This window comes from Primulina eburnea, chromosome 6 (genome assembly GCF_022965805.1).
Source record: "Primulina eburnea isolate SZY01 chromosome 6, ASM2296580v1, whole genome shotgun sequence".
NCBI lineage: Eukaryota > Viridiplantae > Streptophyta > Magnoliopsida > Lamiales > Gesneriaceae > Primulina > Primulina eburnea.
Window position 1 is genome coordinate 26230979 of NC_133106.1, and position 22231 is coordinate 26253209.

The following is a 22231-nucleotide window of genomic DNA, read 5'->3' on the forward strand; positions in this document are numbered from 1 at the left end:
TCAATCAAGTAAAACGATGGTCTCAAACAAGTGCTCATCCACTGATAACCAAGACCGCAGCAAAGTCACTACAAACTAATCTTTTTTGTGGCTTGACAAAACTCAGGCTCAAAATTAACTTAAAACAACTACATTGAAGCAACCTTGTAGACTCAAAAAGAAGCAGAAATGAGGCTCGACCAACACATTTCAGCCAAGAAATTGTTCATAGACGCCCAAAATATTTAACATCAGTCATCAGTACACTATTAGGCATTGATATTCTCAATGGAAGCACCTTTATCCATCCTTTTTACGATACCAGCTATAACCTGATCATTATCAACAAATGTCTCAGAAGAAACAAAGAGCTTTTTAGCACTAAGCAAAATTCTTCATGGTAATGACTCGTACCTTTCCAGGTCCTAATTCGTAGCTCTTTGCCAATCCACTGCTTAATAGAGTCTTCATTGTCGTCTCCCATTGAACAGGAGAAGTCACCTGAAGATGCAGAATAAAAAGGAATAATTCGGATAGAATCCAGCTCCTAGGCTCAACAGAACAATATCCATAGGTGCAAAAACCAATTTGAGATTTTTTGCACCAGTGAGGAGTGGGGAGGCGAGGGACAAACTGCACTACTCATCAATAAAATAAACAAAATTGTTTTTACTGAGTAGGGGTGGGTTCATCTCTGAAGTTGCCAGTTTACCTGACGAGCAAGTATTTTCTTTATTGTTTCAGGATCTGCATGTGGTTCTGCATCAACGTTAGATATGACTGGTATTCTGGGAATGCGAATTTCTGTAGATGCCAAAGCAGCTTCTAGTCTTGATACAGCTGGTTCCATAAATCCAGTGTGGAAAGCACCAGCTACAGCTAATCGGACCTGTTAAAGGAAAACTTATGTGGTCAGACATTAAGAGACTAAAATTATCTAAAGAAAAATATGTCGAGGTAACTAAGAGAGAATTTACCGCCATTCTAGCCTTGAATGATTTTGCTTTGCTTCCACAGCTTCAATTCCTTTAAGTCCTCCAGATACAGCATAATTTCCCTATGAGGACAATGCATCTTAAATAATCATGTAATACATTCCACGGGATCAAATTAAGAAAGTATCAGTCTAAAATTATTGCATAGCCAAATATATGCAGTCTGATGAGATCCAAAAGTGGATTCCAACTTACAGTACACAAGAAATTTGCGATTCTAACTTTGTTTGCTTCATCTACTTCCTCATTGGCAGCATCACAAAGCTCTTGCACCTTCGCAGAGTCTAGACCAACAATACTAACCATTGAACCTTTAACAGCATCAGAAGCATCCTGAAGATGGCAAAAGAAGTGGCATTTCAGAGAGTTCTTCAATACATTTGTTCACATATAGATGAATGGGATATTTTTAGAAGTACCTGCATGGCTTCACCCCTTAATTTAACCAGTTTCAGCCCATCCTCAAAGCTGCATCATGAAAACAAACCATCAGAAACAAACTTCATCATAAGTTATTGCGATGTTGCCATAAAGTATATGAAAACCAATCCAAGGCTGTATCCACAATGCAATCATCACAAATTCGAGCTTTAACATAACATTCCTCAGAAATTTCACCTGTAAGCTCCAGCAAATGCAAGAGCAGTGTATTCTCCCAAACTCAATCCGCATGTCACATCCACAGAGTCAATTATTTCCTGCCCACCATCACGAGCTCGGAGCACCTCAACTGCAGCTAAACTTGTGACATAAATAGCTGGCTGAGCAAATGGATAAAAAAAAGAGTCAATTATAACTTAACTTTTATATAACCAGAATTATGTCCGCAGTTTGACAGGTATAATTATGAGGATGAATTTCCAAAGCAAAATGTCTATGATCATACAAAAGTGGACTGGTGTTTGTGTTTAAATGAAGGGGGTTCAAGAATCACATCAGATAGGACTATATCATGCAACTAAATTTGAAAAAATCATACTGCATAAGAATATTTCTTCAAAAAGTGTTAATTAAATGCCATTTTACTTTTATAACTAAAACCAAATGTTTCACGACATCATTTTCCAGTAATTTTCTGATCAAAAGTAACTCAACTTAATTGGATTAAAATTTAGAATTTTATATGTAGGAAACTATAGTATATTTCCATAGTTACTTCATACTAACAGAGCTTTTCTATTGTTTGTTGCACTTTTTGAAAATGCATGATAGGGTTTTACGAAAAGCATGACAATTCCCATAATGGAGGCATACCTGGCTTAGAACAGTGCTGTCAAGCTTTTCCTTTGGTCCATTGATGCAAATATCTAAAATGTCGAACCTTGACATGATATAACAGTTAATTACAAATGCATATTAAAACTACATATAAAACACCTCACTACAATTCAATTGAATTTTGCTTTAAAATGTATCAAAAAAATATATATTTGCTTTAAAAAGAAATGCTATAGCCTATATGTAAATAAATGAAAGGATTAATCCACAGTCTAACAGCCTGGGAGTGTAGATTTATTCCATGAGCTGATTAAGGGAGTTCTATCAATGCTGTGTCTTAAGGCACACTATTATTACCACCTATACATCTCCTACAAATGGAAATTCATGATGAGTGCAGATTTCTCAGAAAGAGAATAGATTGAGCTCAAGATGTTAAACAATGAAAGATTAAACAGATGTCTTATTCTTTGATTTCCTAAAGATATGCAGGACTATCAGAAGTTATGAGCTCTTATACTCCACATTTCATATTTTCTTAAAGCATCAGGATTTGAATTTTAAAAAGAGTTCATAACAAGAAGTATGATATACCCCAAAATATCATTTGCTCTTTTGTACAGTTCAGCAGCAGCAGGCACTTTTTGAGCCTCCACACCCATTCCAACTGCTTGTGCACCCTTCACAGATGAAATATAGATACAATTAATCATGTCATACAGTCTACAGCCAATGCGATCAATTATTATATCTTACTAGGTGTCGACTCCGAGTTCAAAATTCAAGAAAATAATATCATACTTTCACATTTCCAAATTTAAAAACCTGACAATCGTAAAATTCACTCTTCCAAGAGATGAAACATTTTGATTCTTTTTCGCCATTTGAATCAAATTCTTTCATAAATTACGAATAAATGATCAAAAATCATAAAAGTGCGCAAATTTCCAAATTGTCAGCAACTAAGATGGACTTCATTTCCTATGTCGACTTGGATAAAAACAACACATACTTAAAAAAGAGATTTCTAAGCTAAACATTATTATCCAGTCATTCTACAAGGAAACAAAATCCAAATTTGGAAAATATAAGATATGTAAAACAAAAATGATATCTTGTTCTGCCTTATCCACTATAAAAGTGGCAATTCAATCAGAATCATTGAAAAAGTATATAAAGCTTCCACATTAATCCGTGATCAGCACATAATCAAACATCAATTGTACAAAAATATGTAATAATACAATTCAATTAGCACTAAAAAGTTTACGAGGCTTTAAAAAAAAATTAACCAAGCAAAACGCAATAACGTGCCATGCCATAGGCAACCTCGATCCACCAAAAATATAAATTGTTCAAAAATGTAATCAAAACATACCTTGTTGAAAGAGAGCAAGAAATAAAGACTGGAAAATTTTCATTCAATTCTGCAATGTCTGTACAAAATGAAAAGGAAGCACATATATACATCTCTATCCTCCTAACCACTACAAACTAAAAAAACCGCTTATAAAATGCAACTTCTTTACACTCCCCCTCAAGCTTGGTATAGATTTATCGCACCAAGCTTGCTCAATAAATATCCATGTTGGCTCTTCCCAAAGCTTTTGTGAATATGTCCGCCTGCTGCTCTCCTGTGCGAGTGCGAAGTTTTCACCAGTTTTGTTGATTTTTTTTCTCTTATCAAGTGACAATCTATCTCTATATGCTTGGTACGCTCGTGATAGATTGGATTTGTGGTTATGTGAAGTGCAGCTCTATTATCACAAAAAAATTTACTGGCTCCAGTAGCTCTATTCCCATTTCCTGTAAGATTCCAACAATCCAAACTATCTCACATACTGTGGTGGCCATTGCTCTATACTCCGCCTCCGCAGATGATCGTGACGCTGTGCTTTGCTTCTTTTTCTCCATGAAATCAGAACAACACCCTGTGATAGATCTTCGGAACCTGGGACAAGTTCCCCAATCTGAATCACAAAAAGCTTCCAAACTGAATGCACCTTTAGAAGACAGTAAAATTCCCATCCATGGTGTAGCTTTCAAATATCTCAAAATCAGCTTCCATGTGCGAGTTTTGGTGCATGCATAAACTCGCTCAGATTCTGCACAGCATAGCAAAAATCTGGTTTGTTATAGTTAGGTATATAAGTCTTCCCAATTAATCTTCTATACACTCCAGCATCTGGAAGCAGGGCATCATTTACAGTTTCTTCTCCCAGACTCACATCATATTCTTTAGAAGTTAGTCTCATGTTTTGTTCCATTGGAGTGTCACACGGCCTTGCTCCTGATACAGCTCCCTCTAACAACTCCGCCAATGCTTATTTCCTTTGGTTTAGATAAATTCCTAACTTGGATCGAGCCACTTCAATGCCAAGAAAGAATTTCAAAGTTCCCAAATCTTTAACTCGTATAACAGAATGTAAGTGATCTTTCAACGCTATTATGGAGTCCATGTTATTCCCTGTGATTACTATATCATGCACATAAACCAGTGACAATGTGATTTATATCCCATCCCTTTTTACAAACAGGGAGTGGTCATGCTTAGATTGCTCAAAACCACCTAGCATGATAATGTGAGCAAATTTTTTGTTCCATTGGCGTGAAGCTTGCTTTAGCCCATACAAGGATTTGAGTAATCGACATGCCTTAGACTCCCCCTGAATACCAAATCCTTGTGGAAGAACCATATAAATTTCCTCATCCAACTCCCCCTGCAAAAATGCATTATTGACATCCACTTGAAAGAAAGGCCAATATCTGAGAGCTGCAACACCAAGAAGGCTGATCACGGTAACAATCTTAGCAACAGAAGAAAATGTGTCATGATACTCGAGATCTTCTGCCTGTGTATAACCTTTAGCAACTATCCTAGCCTTGAATCGATCTAGACTGCCATCAGCATGGTATTTCACTTTGTAAACACACTTATTACCTGTAGCCTTCTTTCCAGCTGGTAAGTCAACCATTTGCCAAGTTTTGTTGGCCTCTAAAGCCTCAAATTCTTGATGCATAGCTAATTTCCAACTAGGATAAGTTACTGCCTCTTGGTAAGTTGTAGGCTCCTTGATGGCTGAAATAAAGGTTAAGAAGGCCTGGTAGGGGGTCGACATATGGGAATAGGTGATAAAATTTGATAAAGGATGAGAAGTAGAGGCCAAGGGAAAAGAAATGGTTGGACAAATATAAACTCGAGACCAAGAGGGAGGCAAGTGATTACGAAGAGACCTTCTGGGGATTTGAGTCGGAGGGATCACAGGAATTAGAGGAGATGAACCTGTGGATGGAATATTTGCTGGTAGAGGATCAAAAATATTTTGAGAAGGTGGAGGGAGAAATACAGAAGATTGGGAAGGGGTAAGGGAAAAAGGGAAGATGGTTTCATGAAATGTGACATCTCGAGAGACAAATCTGCGCTTGTGGATGGGATCGAGAAGATGATATCCTTTTTGAGAAGGAGAATAACCAAGTAGGACACAAGCAGTAGCCTGAGTGGAGAAATGATCAACCTTGGGCAACAATGAAGCATAACAAAGACAGCCTATGATGAGAAGGTGATTGTCAGGAGGTTGGCCAAAAAGCATTGCAAAAGCAGTTTTATTTGATAATAGAGGAGTAGGAGTTCGTTTGATTAAGTAGCTAGCTGTGAGAATGCAATCGCCCCAATATACTTTTGGGAACTGAGCTTGAAACACAAGGGACCTGGCAACATTCAAGATATGAAGATGCTTACGTTCCACAACCCCATTTTGTTGTGGAGTATATCAGTATAAGCACAAGAACTTTGATGAAGAATGCCTAAGGTTGAGAAGAACACTGTACATTCTGATTTGAAAAAATCAAGCACAATGCCAGTGTGAATGATTTTAATGTGGACTGAAAATTGATTTTTAACAAGGATCGCAAAGTTCTTGATCATTGGCAGAACACCAAGTTTGGACTGCATATGATACACCCAAGTTATGCGTGTGTAATCATTGACGATAGTGAGAAAATACTCACCATGGTGTAGGAGCATGGAATGGACCCCAAATGTCCATGAGAAGTAATTGAAAAGGGGTAGTAGAAGTTGAAACACTCTTAGAAGGGAATGGCAACCTGGTATGCTTAGATTGTGGACAGATTTGGCAATGAGACAAAGTCAAAGTTTTTTGAGAAAAAAGGTAGCATTTGCATTCGTGAAAAAGAAATATCTCCAAGCCTTTTGTGCCAAACATTACAGTCAGTTTCATTTGCAGCAGAAGACAAAGTATTACAAGAAGTGGTGTTACAATTGCTCAAGGAAGAAGAACAAACAGTACCATTTGAACGAAAATTGAGAGACTCAAGATGATACAAACCATTTCACTCCTTACAAATCCCCATTATCCTCCCACTCAATTGGTCCTGAAAAAGGTAAAAAAGAGGGGAAAATGTGATTGTTCAGTGGTGTTCTATAGTAAATTTGGAGATCGAAAGTAAGTTTGAATCAAAGATAGGAATATGAAGAACATCGTGCAAAGCAAGTTTATCAGTAAAATCAACTGAGCATAAAGCCGTTACACTTTGTTGGAACATTTTATGTTTGTAATCTTGATTTTGATGTTAACAAAACTTGTTATTTTGTTTCTAACAAGCTTATCTAGTGCACAGAAAAGCTGAAACTAATCACGTCCTGAACTGATCAGTTCCTGAGCCAAAAATGAAGCTATCGAGACGCCAACTGATTGTCAAAACTAAATCAGTCCAAACTCGAGTTCACCATACCAGTTCAGAACATCAGTTGTAACTGATCAATTCGCATATCATAACAAGAATATCAAATGGAATCCAGCTAAGCATGAATATACAAGGTACAAGCTACAAGCTACTTCACAGACGAAAGTACAATAATGGACATTGCAGCAGAGCTAAAAGAGGAAAGCTTCCAAAACAGTTGTCAAAATGAAGAAACATATAATATGGAAGCGCATGCAAATACAACGCACTTTATTATTGAGTCTTCATGCACGGTCAGCTAAGCAACTATAGATACCAGATCAAGACCATCGAAGAAATGAGAGGAACTACAACAAAATACTAGTGTGTGAGAACACATTCGTGTTGTATTGATTAGATCAGTCTCACACATTCACACACAATCACTCACATATACAGAGAGTTGAGCTTATTGTTTAGCTGAGTGAGTCTTCACACAAAAACATTAAACATTGTGTTTGTATTCTTGGCATAAGAGACGTTAAACATTATACGGATTGTCAGGTGCTGCCTGCAATCTTGAGTGCTAAGAGTTCTAGTTGGGTACTGCCCTTCTGGAGTGGGTTTGTCAAAGGTGTTGTATAAATCAAAGTCTTCTAGTGGATCCTACCCGAAATGGTAGAAGGGGTGACGTATGAGCAGTTAAAGTCTCCAAACATCCATAAACATATCTTGTGTCTTTAACTGTTTAGCTATTGTTTTAAAACTGAATTGATCAGTTTGACTGATATCAGTTCAGTTCTTCCATTATTGAACTGATACAAGCCCAGTTATTCAGTTTACACAAGCTAAAAGCTTTAAACTGTTCAGTTCTCTTAACGAATGATTATTTCGAGTGTCTTCTGCTTGGTTTGAAAACCAAACTCGATTTAATTCATCGGTATATTCATTCTCAGAACACAAGCTATTGCGGCTTATGGAGAATATTGTGTTTGAAGCACTTCCAAAGGTGTCAAAACCGATCCTTCAATTGGTATCAGAGCTAACTATTCTAAGAAGTACATTTGAAAACTGATTAAAATTTGTTTTTTTAAAAAATATTTAAATATGTTATTTAAAAGTAGAAACGTCCACTACTTTTTAACTTTAAAATCCTGCTGAAATATTTTTTTCTTTTTGAAACATAAAATTTCGAACATCCCATTTAAATTAACTCAACATTTCCATAACCAAAAACTTAATTTAACATTTAAAATCTCAAGTGCATAAAATCCCTAAATCGTCAATTAACAAAAACCTACGTCAACTTTTAAATGATCAAAACTAAACTTCACTGAACTCACTCTAGACCATCTTGCCTTACTTTTCAAATTTTGCAAAAACTTTAGCTCGTCTCCTCCTCCTAAACTATCACCATCTTCTTTTAGTCCTTGATTTTGATTATCGTAGATTGAAGCTAAAATCGAAGAATAAGTGTATATTTACGAATCTAAGTATAAGGTATCCTACTCACCAACCCATCAGAGAATCACTGCCTCCTACCGCATCGCTTGGGTCTAGGACGAAGGTGTTAGAGTAGGTGCGTAGCTAGCCAACTTGTGGTTTGAGCTTTATTGACTTTATGTAAAAACGACCATTATTTTCATAATGTTTTACAATTTTATCTAATTATGACATTTACTTTATCTGTATACCAATGCAAGCTACATAGATAAAGTACTTGAATATATAATAGGTAGAACGAGGTATATCTCTCAACGTAAAACCATAAAACTAATTAGGAAGTGCATCACATATTCTAAATAAGTTTCTAGTCGAATCAGCCTTCTAAACAAGGATAAATGTCGCTTGATCTTGAGGCTAACATCTGTGATATAAGTGTCATATTTCATTGGTAAAGGCATGGAGATGTCCATTGACACGAGTGATCATTTGACGATTCACTAAACAACTTTCCCTCGGACTATCCAAGTGATTATTACTTGTGGAGTGGAATAGTCCGCGGTTATGGTCGAACAACATTAGTCCTTTGACCCGGTACAATGTAGAGGTTCTACGTAATAGCATGCAATTTGATCCATTTACTGACCCTATAAAGGTCATCAGGTGGCGAGATTGAGTGTATTTTCGAAATATGTAGGAGTAAATTCATTGTAGTCGGGGATTCATAGTTTGCCTAATGGTGAAAATATCATGTGTGATCTGATGAGTTAACAGTTCAAGGAGTCTCTGGCCAGAGCAAGAAATGTGTTTTAGGCAAAGGTGTTTTTCTAATTGCACATACGATGTTACTATTATTACTTAAAGATACATCATATCGCTATCGAATTCATATGCAACTCTCGATATACCAATGGTTGCAGATTCGATCGGGATATATATAAGTTAAAGGGACAGTATTGTACGCTAATCATGACTTAAGATTCTTGCAGGCACTGTCAGTGACACCTAGGGGGATCAAGGAGCGATGCTACTAGACGCTTTTACCATGATCCAATGAGTGTTCCATAAGATAGAAGAATGAAAGTTAGCTTAACTGTTAATTGAGGAAGGAGAGTGGAAATGCCTGTTTTTTTAAAAGAGTTCACAAAACTGACAGCTGCCAAATATGAACATTGAAAGTCTTCAAAATTTTCAATTTTCATAATATGAACAAGTTTTTTTATCATTGATACATAGCCGTTGTCAGATCGTCGATTGTGGTTATAATGAGTTCACAGTTATTTATTTAGTGAATTTGGAATTTATTAATTAAATGATGAAATTAAAAGTGGTGACTAGTAATGTGTACAAAATTCTCATGAAATATTCTAAAAGAGTCTATAACTAATTAACTAATAAGTTAATTAAAGAAATTAAATAATGGTTATTTAATTTTAATTAAAGTGTCTATGCATATAGTGTTTGTACATGTGTAGATGTATTAATATATGTACACATATATTTTATATGGAGATATAAAGATGTTTATGTAAAATAAATATATCATGCATTATCAAAAGTTGATTAATGCATGATATAATAATAATAGGACAATTTTAATTAATGAAATTAAGAATCTAATAACATTAAGATTAGGAATTCTAGTGATATAGGACTTGTATATTTTAAATAAATATGTTATCAAAGGTTAATAACACATAAATTTTACACACAACATAAAACACACACAATCCTCTCCTCACAAAAATCAACCTCTCAGCCACTTGAAATAGTTCCACAGTGCTGTCGCCGCAGCGACTCCGGATTTCTGAAATTCGAGTGTCTTATTTCTCAACGCAGAAATTGTTTGTGATTTTTAGTGCATTCTAAACAAAGAACAAAGTCTCCGATCGTGAACTTAATTTTTTGATATATCAAAAGCGGGAGGTTCGTTTGAAGAAATACATAAGAAAGACCAACTGCATTAAACCCGGACTGGTTTGTATCCAGCGTTAAATATATGATGGTAATAATTCTAAACACTCTATGATGTTTAAATTCATACTACCCTCAAAGAAAGTTTGGAGCATCAAAACTAAAAGTTTAAAATTTTCGTTGCGCATTAGGTGCGAGAATACGGCACTCCGACATGGTTCTGCCGGCAACTGAATAGGCGAAACACGGACATTCTCTAGCCGAGATCTGCACCAGCCTCCACAACGTGTAACAGTTACTCCAAGCTGGCATTCAAAACTGGTGGTAAAACAAACATATCCTTTCTTGGGCATGGCTCAGATTTGGGTTTGAGATTTGCTTGTTTGTGAATTATCGGATATGGCTTTGTGAAGTGCTGGAAGAAGAGCATGGAAATATTTAGGCCGCGGCCCGTGAGGCTGTTGAGGAGGCAGTGGCGCCTAAGAGAGTGGCGGTTCGAAAAAGCTCAAATTAGAGCTTTGTTCAAATTGGATTCGAATAAAAAATAATGAAAGTTCCATCTTCGAATCCAACTTTGAATAAATCGAATACTAAAATTTTATTAAAGTTCAGCTCGATTCGATTCCATTACAGCCCTACTCCTAACCGCTAATAAAATGCGACTTCTTTACATACCTGACCAGGAAAGAGGAAAGCAGTAGAAGGCTTGTAGTCTCTGAAGAGCGCATCATCAACAGCAGTCTGAGATCCGACCGCCACGCTCATGAAAACCCTTGATTTTCCCAAATTCAACCGAGAAATCCTCTGAATCTCATTCTTGAAACCCAGATGCCTGTAGCTTCTGCAGGATTCGGGACCTCCAAAAGCGCATTTCTTGAGAGAAATCGAAGGGAGAACCATGGAGGAAGTCATTGGGGATAGAGATGACTGACCGAAACGAATGAGATCAAGTGGGAATCGATGGCAGTGGTGGAGAAATGCATGCATTAGCAAGCAGAGTTTGCATTTATTTTAGAGCATAATATAGTACAGGGCGGAATTTACAAAGAAATGGCTTCAAATTTCTCGTCAGACTACATATCCTCTTCCTCTCATTTATTTTCACTTTATTTTCTCCAAAGGCAACTATCTCAACTTCTACGTTTGGTTTTTCTAAGATTGATTTGGAGGATAAAATAAATTAATGATTAGCATATAAATGATAAAAAAAATGATTGTGATAGAAATGTAATATATAACGTAAAATTGTATTATGTTTGGTATGATTTTTAAGAGTGGGATAATTTTGAATTTTTTGATGAAATGACAAAATTGTCTTTTTTTTTTTCCTTCTTTACTCCGGCGGCGGCATCGGTGTTTTTATCACATCTTATACAACCTAATCATTTATAGGAGGGATTGATTTGGTTAAATAAAAATCGTATCAAACGTTTGACTAGGTGGGTTTAACAATCATAAACACACCTAATCCCATGAACCAAACGCCCCCCTATAGAGTTTTACGAGAGAGTGAATATATCTATTTATTATTTTGAAGCGTTAAAAGTGAAATATGAAGATTATAAAACGTTTGATATTTTACCAAAAAATTATTAATGAAGATAATTGTGTAATTTAATTTTTTTCAACGTTCAATAATTTAAACATCATGTTTTCATTTATCTCTTCACCTGAAACAATTATTGTTTCCTTACATATAGGGTGATAGGTGAAAAATTAAAGAAAGTTTGTTAGTGTGTTATATAGCTCCCGGTAGCAGGGCGGACTACCCTAACCTCACCTAATTTTTTTTTAAAAAATGATAGTAGTTTTAATTTTTGAGTGTGTTTTTTTAGCCTTGATGCAAGAGGACTTTTTTAACTATAAAGAATTTTTAAAAATGATCTTCGACAAATATCTATAATCAAATAGACTTTTGTCGCATTTCAATTAAAGAGTTTAAGGACTTAATATAAATTAAATTTTAAGTTTCAAATATATTGTTTAGATATTTTTACATTAACATACAAATATTTTAAATTGAGTTAATATAAAGTTATTACCTCTTTTATTATATTTTTATTTAATTTTTATTGATAATAAAAGTTTTATAGAATTTTAAATTTGTAGTATGAATTAATGCATATTTATAAAGATTAATTTTGAGAAAATTAAGGTAAATAACCTTTCAAAATTTCGATGCATATCATAGTATATGTGTTATTCTATGATTTGAATTTTGAATATAATTGTTTGAAAGATGTACTGAGATTTTTGCTTCCTATTATTGTTCTTATTATTTAATGTTTGTCATTGTTCAAATCTATGCATAAATTTTTTTAAACCGTTGGCTTTAAAAACTAACGTGATCTTGTTCTAGTCTTTGACTAAATAATTCAGAATGGTTAAAAAAAATTGAAAAACCCATTTTGGATTCAAGATAATGGCAAATACAATTCAATCGATCTATAGTTGAGCAAAATAACATTTTCAACAAAAATAACCCATCCCTGTGAATTATTTTTAAAAATCGATTCAGTTTATTTGGAAGTTCGATTTTAATTTTTTAAAATATCGATTAGTTTGGTTTCATTTCAGGTTATAATATAAAACTTCGGCTAATAAAACAAACCGAACTTTTATAAAAAAAAATTAAAAAATTTAATATATTATTAAATTTTACAATAAAATTATTATAATATAAATATTATAAATTTCTAATAAAATCTTATTGGACAATAAAACTAGAGTTAATAATATATATTAGAGGCCCTTGCCCAGAATTTGACTGACAGCTTTCCCCGTACTAGATATTTTGCACACGCGATGTGTGTACAGTTTTTTTTATAATTATCTATGGACTAAAATGAAATTTGATATATTATCGAAGGACTAAAGTGCTATTTGAATTGTTGTAATTTTAAAAAAAACAAAAATATTTTTTGAAATTTGGAAAAAAATAAAAACAAAAATGTAAATTTGATATCAAATGAGGGTAAAATTGGTAAAACAAAAAACAGACCAACTGTGTGTCTCTATTAGGAAATTTTTTAATAATAGTAATAGATAGATAAAATCCTTCAAACTTTTTTAAGAAGTAATAGGGATAAATTAAAACTCCATGGTTCTATAGCTATAATACATATCTCCGCGGCTTCAGGAAATGTGTTGAAACTGGTTATTTGCTAGCACTTTTAGTTTCAAACCAGCAACCCTCCAAAGTTGGTTGATGGTGTCCACAATCGTTGTTTTGTTTACAAGTCTCGACGTTAGAAGCTTTCCTACAAATCCAATCGGACGTCTACCTTTCTCCACCGCTTCATCATTGGAAATAAGCTGGGAGGAGACCTCCTCTGGTGTGAGATGGAAAGAGGTCCACTGGTTTAACAGTTCAACAATGGTATCGTCGCCGGCCGAGCCATCGGCTGAGGAAGAAATGTATCGGAGACGATGATATCAAAGCGACAGAGGAAGCTTCGATCACCGATTTTCATGTCAATGAAATGTTAAACCGGCAGAGAACCACGTTCTTGGCGGCCATTGTTTTGATGTCTTTATGGTTTGAACTTATCTAAAAAAACATTATTTTTTTTAATACTAATTGTACAACTGTGAGCTAATCAAACAATTAATGATTTATTTTGAGTATTTGTATAATATTTTTTATAATTTATTTTATTTATATTTAAATGATGATCAAAATATAATTATAAGACTACACTGAAATTTTGATATATGAATTTTAAAAATAAATAGAAAAAAAGAAAAGGAAAAAATTCAAGTAGAAATTGGACCTACAAATGCTTAGAAAATAAAGACTACATCCTCTGAACTACGTGTGACTTACATTAAAATTTTAACACTTTATTAATATATATAATTATTTAAACAGACAATGACACCAAAAGAATGTTTCAAACTTAATAATATAATATAGATTTAGTGATTAAATTACAAAATAATATTAATAAAAATCTTCCAAAAATGACTATTCCTCAAGATGAGGATGATCTGGTATTATATATCGATGCTAGTGATCATTGGTGCTCTGCAGTGTTAACAAAGCTCACACCCGATGGAGAACAACCATGCAGGTATTGTAGTGGGTTATTCTCAGATGCAGAAGCCAAAAGATGGCATATCAATGAAAAAGAATTTTATGCAGTAAAAAAGGCTTTTGAAAAATGGCCATTATTTTTACTTGCAAAAAAAATTCAATTTGAAAGTTGATAACACACAGATGAAAGCTTTCTTAAGAAATATAATTGAATCTAAACCTGAGACGGACAGATTATTAAGATGGCAAGCTCTATGTCAGAATTATATTTTTGATATTGTGATAATAAAATCTCATGAAAATATTCTTGCAAATTTTTTAACAAGAGATAGACAGCGATGATATCGATGCCATTATCAAGATGCAGAGGCATTTGAGAGAACATCTTGAAATGCTTCAAAACGAGTTTAACATGCTGGTCTTAAACGCAGAAGTTGCGGGAAGACTACAACAAGCCGATAAGAGAGTTGTCTCTGATCTAATTACATAATTTTTACAGGCTTATACTCAGTTATGGTCTGTAACACAAAGGTCTATCCTCCAAGGCATTGAGAAGCCATTGGTTTCCCAAATGGAGAGTTTTCGAGGACATGCTTCTATACCTGGAGCAGGGGATTCAAATACTCCTAGCACAAGTGTTAAGTCGGGATCATCTCCAGATGAGTCGGCTGAAACAAAAATCTTGAGTCCTCAAGTCCACCCTTCACCTCGAGGATTGAAGAAAGAGAGATCAAACTTAGGCCTCGTACTGACAAAAGAAAATCTAAGGTTGGTACTAATGAAGTTACAATTTCTCCATTTCAGGTTTACCAACAGAATTGAGAGAAATTAAAAACAATAATTGACATTAACCCAGCTACCAATAGGGTTGATGTTTCAGGGAAATATCCTAGGATATGGATGAAACCTAATTCATATCCCAAGGAGGTCAAAGCCTGGTATGAATACGGGGCTCTTGCATCAGTTTATACCACATCACCCAGCTTTTCAGAAATTTCAGGACTACCTAAATGGATTCGGGAAGCTGTTCATGAAACTTAGGCGAATAACGATTATTTTTCCAGAGGAGATGTTTTGGAGCTATACTTTTTCAGTGCAGCACCAGAACCAGCAGAGAAAGGCTCACAGGAAGCCTTTCATTTCATCAAGTTAAGGAGGCCAGATACAAACATTCAGAAATTTATCAAGGACCCTCCGACAGAAGAAACACCTCTTGTTGCTTCAATAACTGAAGACGATATTTCAACCAGAAGAGCGTGAGGTTTATGGGTCTGTCTCACTGAGATGGACAAAGTTAAGTTCCATTTAAGTTTTATAAAAATTCTTTAAATGGATCGTTCCTGTTAAATACAATGACAGGAAAAACCACAAGTTTTGCAGAAGATCTATTCCAAAAGAAAAGAAATCTTATGTGGAATAACAAGCTTCCGGGGAGTAAAGAAACTCGTTAGAAATTCTGTAATATGACACATGTTGGAAGATGGTAAAAAAAACATCTGCCCAGAGTGCATAAACCAGAAGGAACCAAGATTTGGCAAGGGCTTCAAACCTCGAGAAGACATGAAGCATCTTGTAGAAACAGGACCAAGAGGGGAAGGACCACAAGCACATTTTCCTCGGGGATACAAAAAGCAAAAGATTCTCCGACAGAGTTAAAAAGAACATCTGATCATTCTCCACTGAGAAAAGAATGACCACCATGTGAAAAACCATGTGAGTGGAATTCAAGGACCACCAATAATCGGTGGTAAAAGAACAAGGACCACAAATAATAGGTGGAAAAAGACAAAGAACATTGGATTCCTTATTTTTAAAGATAAAGAAAATCTGATAAACGGACAAGAAAACTGGACCCAAAATTCATACTATAAATAAGAGTAAATAAGAATCAGTAAAACATACCAGAAAAAAAACATAAAGAAAATGTATTCCACATATCTGAAGGTTTTAAAAAGCAGGATCAAGTATAAGAGAAATCAGATAAAAGCTCTTAGTGAGCTAGTAAAACATTTCCAAGAAAAAAGAAATGAGATTACAGCGGATCTCTTACAGACTCATCTCTACTGGTATTACGGAGAGATAAAAGAAGATGAAAAGTTGATTTTTATATTGATAATCTAGAAAAAAAACGTTTCAAGAAAGTGGAGGGACCATCTTAAAAGGACCATTCAACCACTATATGGTCCCAAGGCAAGCTGTAAAGGCTTATTAAGATTTGGAATCCGAGTTTCAAATCCGAAGAAGCCTTCTATAAATAAGGAAATGAAGATCATCGAACATTTTCCTCATTTCTTTCAATAAATAAATTGTAATATTTATCTTTTTAGTTTATGTGATTTTCAAGTTCGGCTATTATAGGTAGCTAAACAAGTTTCTACTCCTCTACAGGAGGTTTCAATTAATAATAAATGTTTGTGTTTGAATAAAGAGATCTTAGCTCTTACACCTAAGGTAGGAAACGAATTAGGGTTGTGCCAAGTACTGCTGAAGGAATCTGCGTCAGTAACCATCGGTTGCGATCGCGTGGTTGTACTGTGAGGAGCATTTCGAAAAATATGGTGGATATAATCCGGTGGTACTCCGGTCAAAGAGGTAAAAGATTTAATTTATTTTATGCAAGCATGATGGGCAATTATTCAAAAAAGGAAAATCAATTATTAAAATATAGGTTTGAGAGGTATTTTGGAAAATTAGGTATCAAAACCAAATTTGATAAAAAGTGGGTACTGAACCACAAGTTACCGAAAGATTAGCCCAACTGCCCTGCAATACCTCCAACGAAGAATCAATCAATCGCCAAAGATTTCCTAACCGACAAATTACCATCAAATAAATACATGTGGTATTTATTAAAATGGGAGTATTTATTACAATTAACTCATTTACAAAATCAAGTCCTACTCAAACACTATTTTTTATTGGATATATAAACTGAGTCGACCTGAAGACCTACTCATTATTAACTCGAAAGTAAATATAACTAGTAAAATTTTAAGGGGAATTTGCCAAAAAAATCCCTATTCCCATTCTCAACTTTTTCTTTACTCCCCACCCCACTAAAACTTTGTTTCAACTCCCCATATCTTTAAAATTTCCAAATTTTTCCTAATATATTTTTATTTTAAATAATTGATTTTTCTTTTGTAAATAATGGTTAATCATGCTTCCGTAAAATAAATTAAATCTTTTACCTTTTTGACTAAGTACCACCGGGTTATATCCACCGTATTTTACGAACTGCTCCTCACAGTCCAACCACGCGATCTCAACCGATGGTTACCGATGCAGATTCCTTCAGCAGCACTTGACACAATCCTAATTTGTTGCCTACCTTAGGGTGTACAATAAAAGATAGAATTTTGAAAATAATACATGAGAGAGGCTAAGAGCAAAGATCTCTTTATTCAAACACAAACATTTATTATTACATTGAAACCTCCTGGAGATGAGGAGAAACTTGTTTAGCAACTTATAGTAGTAAAACTTGAAAAACACATAAACTAGAAATATTACAATTTATTAATTGAAAGAAATGAGGAAAATGTTCGATGATCTTCATTTCTTTCTTCCTTCCTTATTTATAGAAGGCTTTTTCGGCTTTGAAACTTGGATTCCAAATCTTAATAAGCCCTTACAGCTTGCCTTGGGACCATGTAGTGGTTGAGTGGTCCTTTAAGATGGTCCATCCACTTTCTTGAAGCGTATTTTTCTAGATTATCAATCTAGAAATCAACTTCTCATCTTCTTTTATCTCTCTGCAATACCAGTAGAGATGAGTCTGTAAGAGATCCGCTGTAATTTCATTTCTTTTTTCTTGGAAATGTTTGACTAGCTCACTAAGAGTTTTTATCAGATTTCTCTTATACTTGATCCTTCTTTTTAAAACCTTCAGATATGTGGAATACATTTTCTTTAGGTTTCTTTCTGGTGTGTTTTACTGGTTCCTATTTACCCTTATTTATAGTATGAATTTTGAGTCCAGTTTTCTTGTCTTTTTTTCATATTTTTTTTAAAGATAAGGAATCCAATGTTCTTTGTCATTTCCCACCGATTATTGGTGGTCCTTGTTCTTTTACCACCGATTATTGGTGGTCCTTGAATTACACTCATATGATTTTTCACATCGCGGTCCTTCTTTTTCTCAGTGGGATGATCACATGTTCCTTTTAGCTTTGTCGGGGAATCTTTGGCTTTCTATATCCCCGAGAAAAACATGCTTATGGTCCTTTCCCACTTGGTCTTGTTTTTGCAAGATGCTACTTGTCTGCTCAAGGTTTGAAGCCCTTGCCAAATTCTGGTTCCTTTTGGTTTATGCACTCCGGGCAGATGTTTTCTGACCATCTTCCCACATGTGTCATATTACAGAATTTTCGACAAGTTTCTTTACTCCCCGGAAGCTTGCTATTCCACATAAGATTTTTTTTCTTTTCGAATAGATCTTCTGCAAAACTTGTGGTTTTTCCTGTCATTGTATTTAACAGGAACGATCCATTTAAAGAATTTTAATAAAACTTAAATGGAACTTAACTTTGTCCATCTCAGTGAGACAGACCCATACACCCCACGCTCTTCTGGTTGAAATATCGTTTTCAGTTATTGAAGCAACAAGAGGTGTTTCTTTTGTCGGAGGGTCCTTGATAAATTTCTGAATGTTTGTATCTGGCCTCTTTAACTTGATGAAATGAAAGGCTTCCTGTGAGCCTTTCTCTGCTGGTTCTGGTGCTGCACTGAAAAAGTATAGCTCCAAAACATCTCCTCTGGAAAAATAATCGTTATTCGCCTAAGTTTCATGAACAGCTTCCCGAATCCATTTAGGTAGTCCTGAAATTTCTGAAAAGCTGGGTGATGTGGTATAAACTGATGCAAGAGCCCCGTATTCATACCAGGCTTTGACCTCCTTGGGATATGAATTAGGTTTCATCCATATCCTAGGATATTTCCCTGAAACATCAACCCTATTGGTAGCTGGGTTAATGCCAACTCTTGTTTTTAATTTCTCCCAGTTCTGTTGGTAAACCTGAAATGGAGAAATTGTAACTTCATTAGTACCAACCTTAGATTTGCCTTGTCAGTACGAGGCCTAAGGTTGATCTCTCCCTCTTCAATCTCCGAGGTGAAGGGTTGACTTGAGGACTCAAGATAAGGATCAGGAGTCTCAATTTTTGTTCCAGCCCCCGACTTAACACTTGTGCTAGGGGTATTTGAATCTCCTGCTCCAGGTATAGAGTCATGTACTCGAAAACTCTCTATTTGGGAAACCAATGGCTTCTCAATGTCTTGGAGGATAGGCCTTTGTGTTACATACCATAACTGAGTATAAGCATGTAAACATCATGTAATTCGATCAGAGACAACTCTCTTATCGGCTTGTTGTAGTCTTCCCTCAACTTCTGTGTTTAAGACCAGTATGTTAAACTCGTTTTGAAGCATTTCAAGGTGTTCCCTCAAATTCTTCTGCATCTTGATGATGACATCGATATCACCGTTGTCCATCTCTTGTTAAATAATCTACAAGAATATTTTCATGAGATTTTATTATCATAATATCAAAAATATAATTCTGACATAGAGCTCGTCATCTTAATAATCTGACTTTCTCAGGTTAGATTCAATTCTATTCCTTAAGAAAGCTTTCACATGTGTGTTATCAACTTTCAAAGTGAATTTCTTTGCAAGTAAAACAAATGGTCATTTTTCAAAAGCCCTTTTTATTGCATAAAATTCTTTTTCGTTGATATGTCATCTTATGCCTTCTGCATCCGAGAATAAACCACTACAATACATGCATGGTTGTTCTCCATCGGGTGTGAGCTTTGCTAGCACTGCAGCCCACCAATGATCACTGGCATCGGCATACAATACCAGATCATCTTCATCTTGAAGAATAGCCATTTTTGGAAGATTTTTACGAATCTCCTTTAAATAGACAAGTCTTTCCGTGTGTTCTTTTGTTTATATAAATCTTGCATCTTTTTTCAACAATGGACTAAACACTTTCCTGTGTTTTGCTAAGTTTTTAATAAACATCTCAGCAAAATTAACAACTTCCAAAAAACTTTGAAGTTGTTTTTTTTTCTTTTAACTCGTTTGGAAACTTTTGCACATTTTCTACAATATGGTCTTGCAAAATTATTTCAGACTCATCGATTTCTATTCCTAGAAATTCGATTTTTCTGGTGGCAATGACTGAAGATCATTTTTGGGTTCAGAAGTTTTCCTTCATCACCACGCTTGCTGCGAAACTGGATTGGCAATATTCTATAAAATGCCTCTCGTAGTCTCCGGACTATGATTTTGTGATCACATGGTGTAGTGAACACTAATCGTCTAGTCTCATTTTCTTGAGTATAGGATTTAAACATTTGTAGGAAATTATTTCCTAGCAATATGTCAGCTCATGTATCATGAAAATAAATTGGTGGTGCTTTTACCTTGTACCAAGGTGTTTGTCCAGCACCGCCAATCATGATTTCAGTCATCTTAATCCTTTTACATAAGATTAAGATTCTTCTGGAAAAATCTCTTCTAGCAATCTTGGGTAATTCTTCTTCCAAATTGTTTGGAAAAACTCCACATTTTGCTGTACAGATTTCAGCACTTGAATCAATATAAGCAGCAAAATATGCTGCCTTATATTGTTCATATAACATTCATACTGGAATGTATATGAAAAATAGAATTGTGGTCATTGGATTTTCCACATCTTATTCTCTGTCATAAACTCCATTCCATACTCTAGACGTTTCCAAGGTTTGTATTTCTCGAGAAACTATAGTCCAAGAATCAGTCGATCTGATTCTTTCCCTGGAATTCCTTGAATATGAACTTCCATTTCTCTGATTTGAATCATTCATTGGTAAGTACCTATCATGGGTTGTTCCAATAGTAGATGGTATTACAAGGAAATTGATTCTTTTGTTTTGTAATATCAAATACTATTTCTACTTTTTTCTACTCTTCTGGGCATCTAAGCTTTCTTATTGTAGAAAAAAAAATTAGCTCATGTTGGGTTTCTATGACATGCGTTTTTCTCCACCTGTAACTTGCAATTCTATCTCCTTGGAAAGATAGTCTTCTTGATTCCAATCTAAGACTTTGATTCCTTTGTAGAATCGGTTTGTCTTGTATTTTGAATATATGTTTCCTGTATTCTTTCTGGATAAATTACCTGGGCAACTTTTCCGAATATCTCAGGGATTTCAATAAATTCTATCTCCAAGGACTTGGCATTTTTGCGAAGAAAAGCTGCATAGCTATATCTTCTTCGACTCCTAAATTCCATCTATATTTAGTGAATAACATAATGTATTCATCCACCAAACATATTTCATGTAATTCAAAACTATACAGAGCTTGAGTATATTTCTTCCCCTTCTCTGTATCTTGACTGTTAAAATAGTTTACCCCTATAAATTATGCTTTCAATAGGGTAGCCATTTTTCCCGCGATCTCACTGATAGATTCACCAGCTCGGACTGACTCTTTAGTTTCTAATGAATTCATGTCCCAAGCAATTTTCACTGATTCCATAAGACTCATTTCGAAAAGTTTAATGAATCCTTCTCTGTTGAGATCAAGTGTTCATGCTGCGATTCTCATAGCAGATGTCCAGTCATCTATGAGATCCTCTCTGTTTTTAAAATCTAATACATCAAGGTTAAGCATAACCCCGTAAGGATGTATAGGATCTAGAACAGTTTTCCCATAGGATGTTTGGTGCAAGAGAATTTGACTTCTCATTGTCCTTGTTCCCGCTAGGTGTGATCCTCCACCAGGATGGAAATCGGGTTGAGATTCTCTCATGTTAACATTCTGAGATCCAACACTTTTCCTTGGTGGTTCCTGAGAAGATGACCATGTTATAGCAGGTGTTTCTGCTTTGTTCATCTTCAGATCTACAACTTTGAGATTTGGGAAGGATTCCGCAACCTCTTGTAGATCCTCCAGACCAATCTTTTCTAAT

The 22231-nt window shown here is 35.0% G+C and overlaps 1 protein-coding gene across 1 annotated transcript; it reads right to left on the bottom strand.

Annotated features, from left to right (window-relative positions):
• Window positions 1-17: 17 nt before the first annotated feature.
• LOC140833990 (uncharacterized) lies at window positions 18-11361 on the bottom strand. The gene is given in 11 exon segments (XM_073198552.1): window positions 18-311; window positions 394-480; window positions 692-868; window positions 957-988; window positions 991-1036; window positions 1170-1307; window positions 1394-1442; window positions 1593-1735; window positions 2229-2295; window positions 2787-2872; window positions 10908-11361. Coding segments are annotated over 11 exon segments (1200 nt in total). The 5' UTR covers window positions 11220-11361; the 3' UTR covers window positions 18-248.
• Between the last annotated feature and the right edge of the window lie 10870 nt (window positions 11362-22231).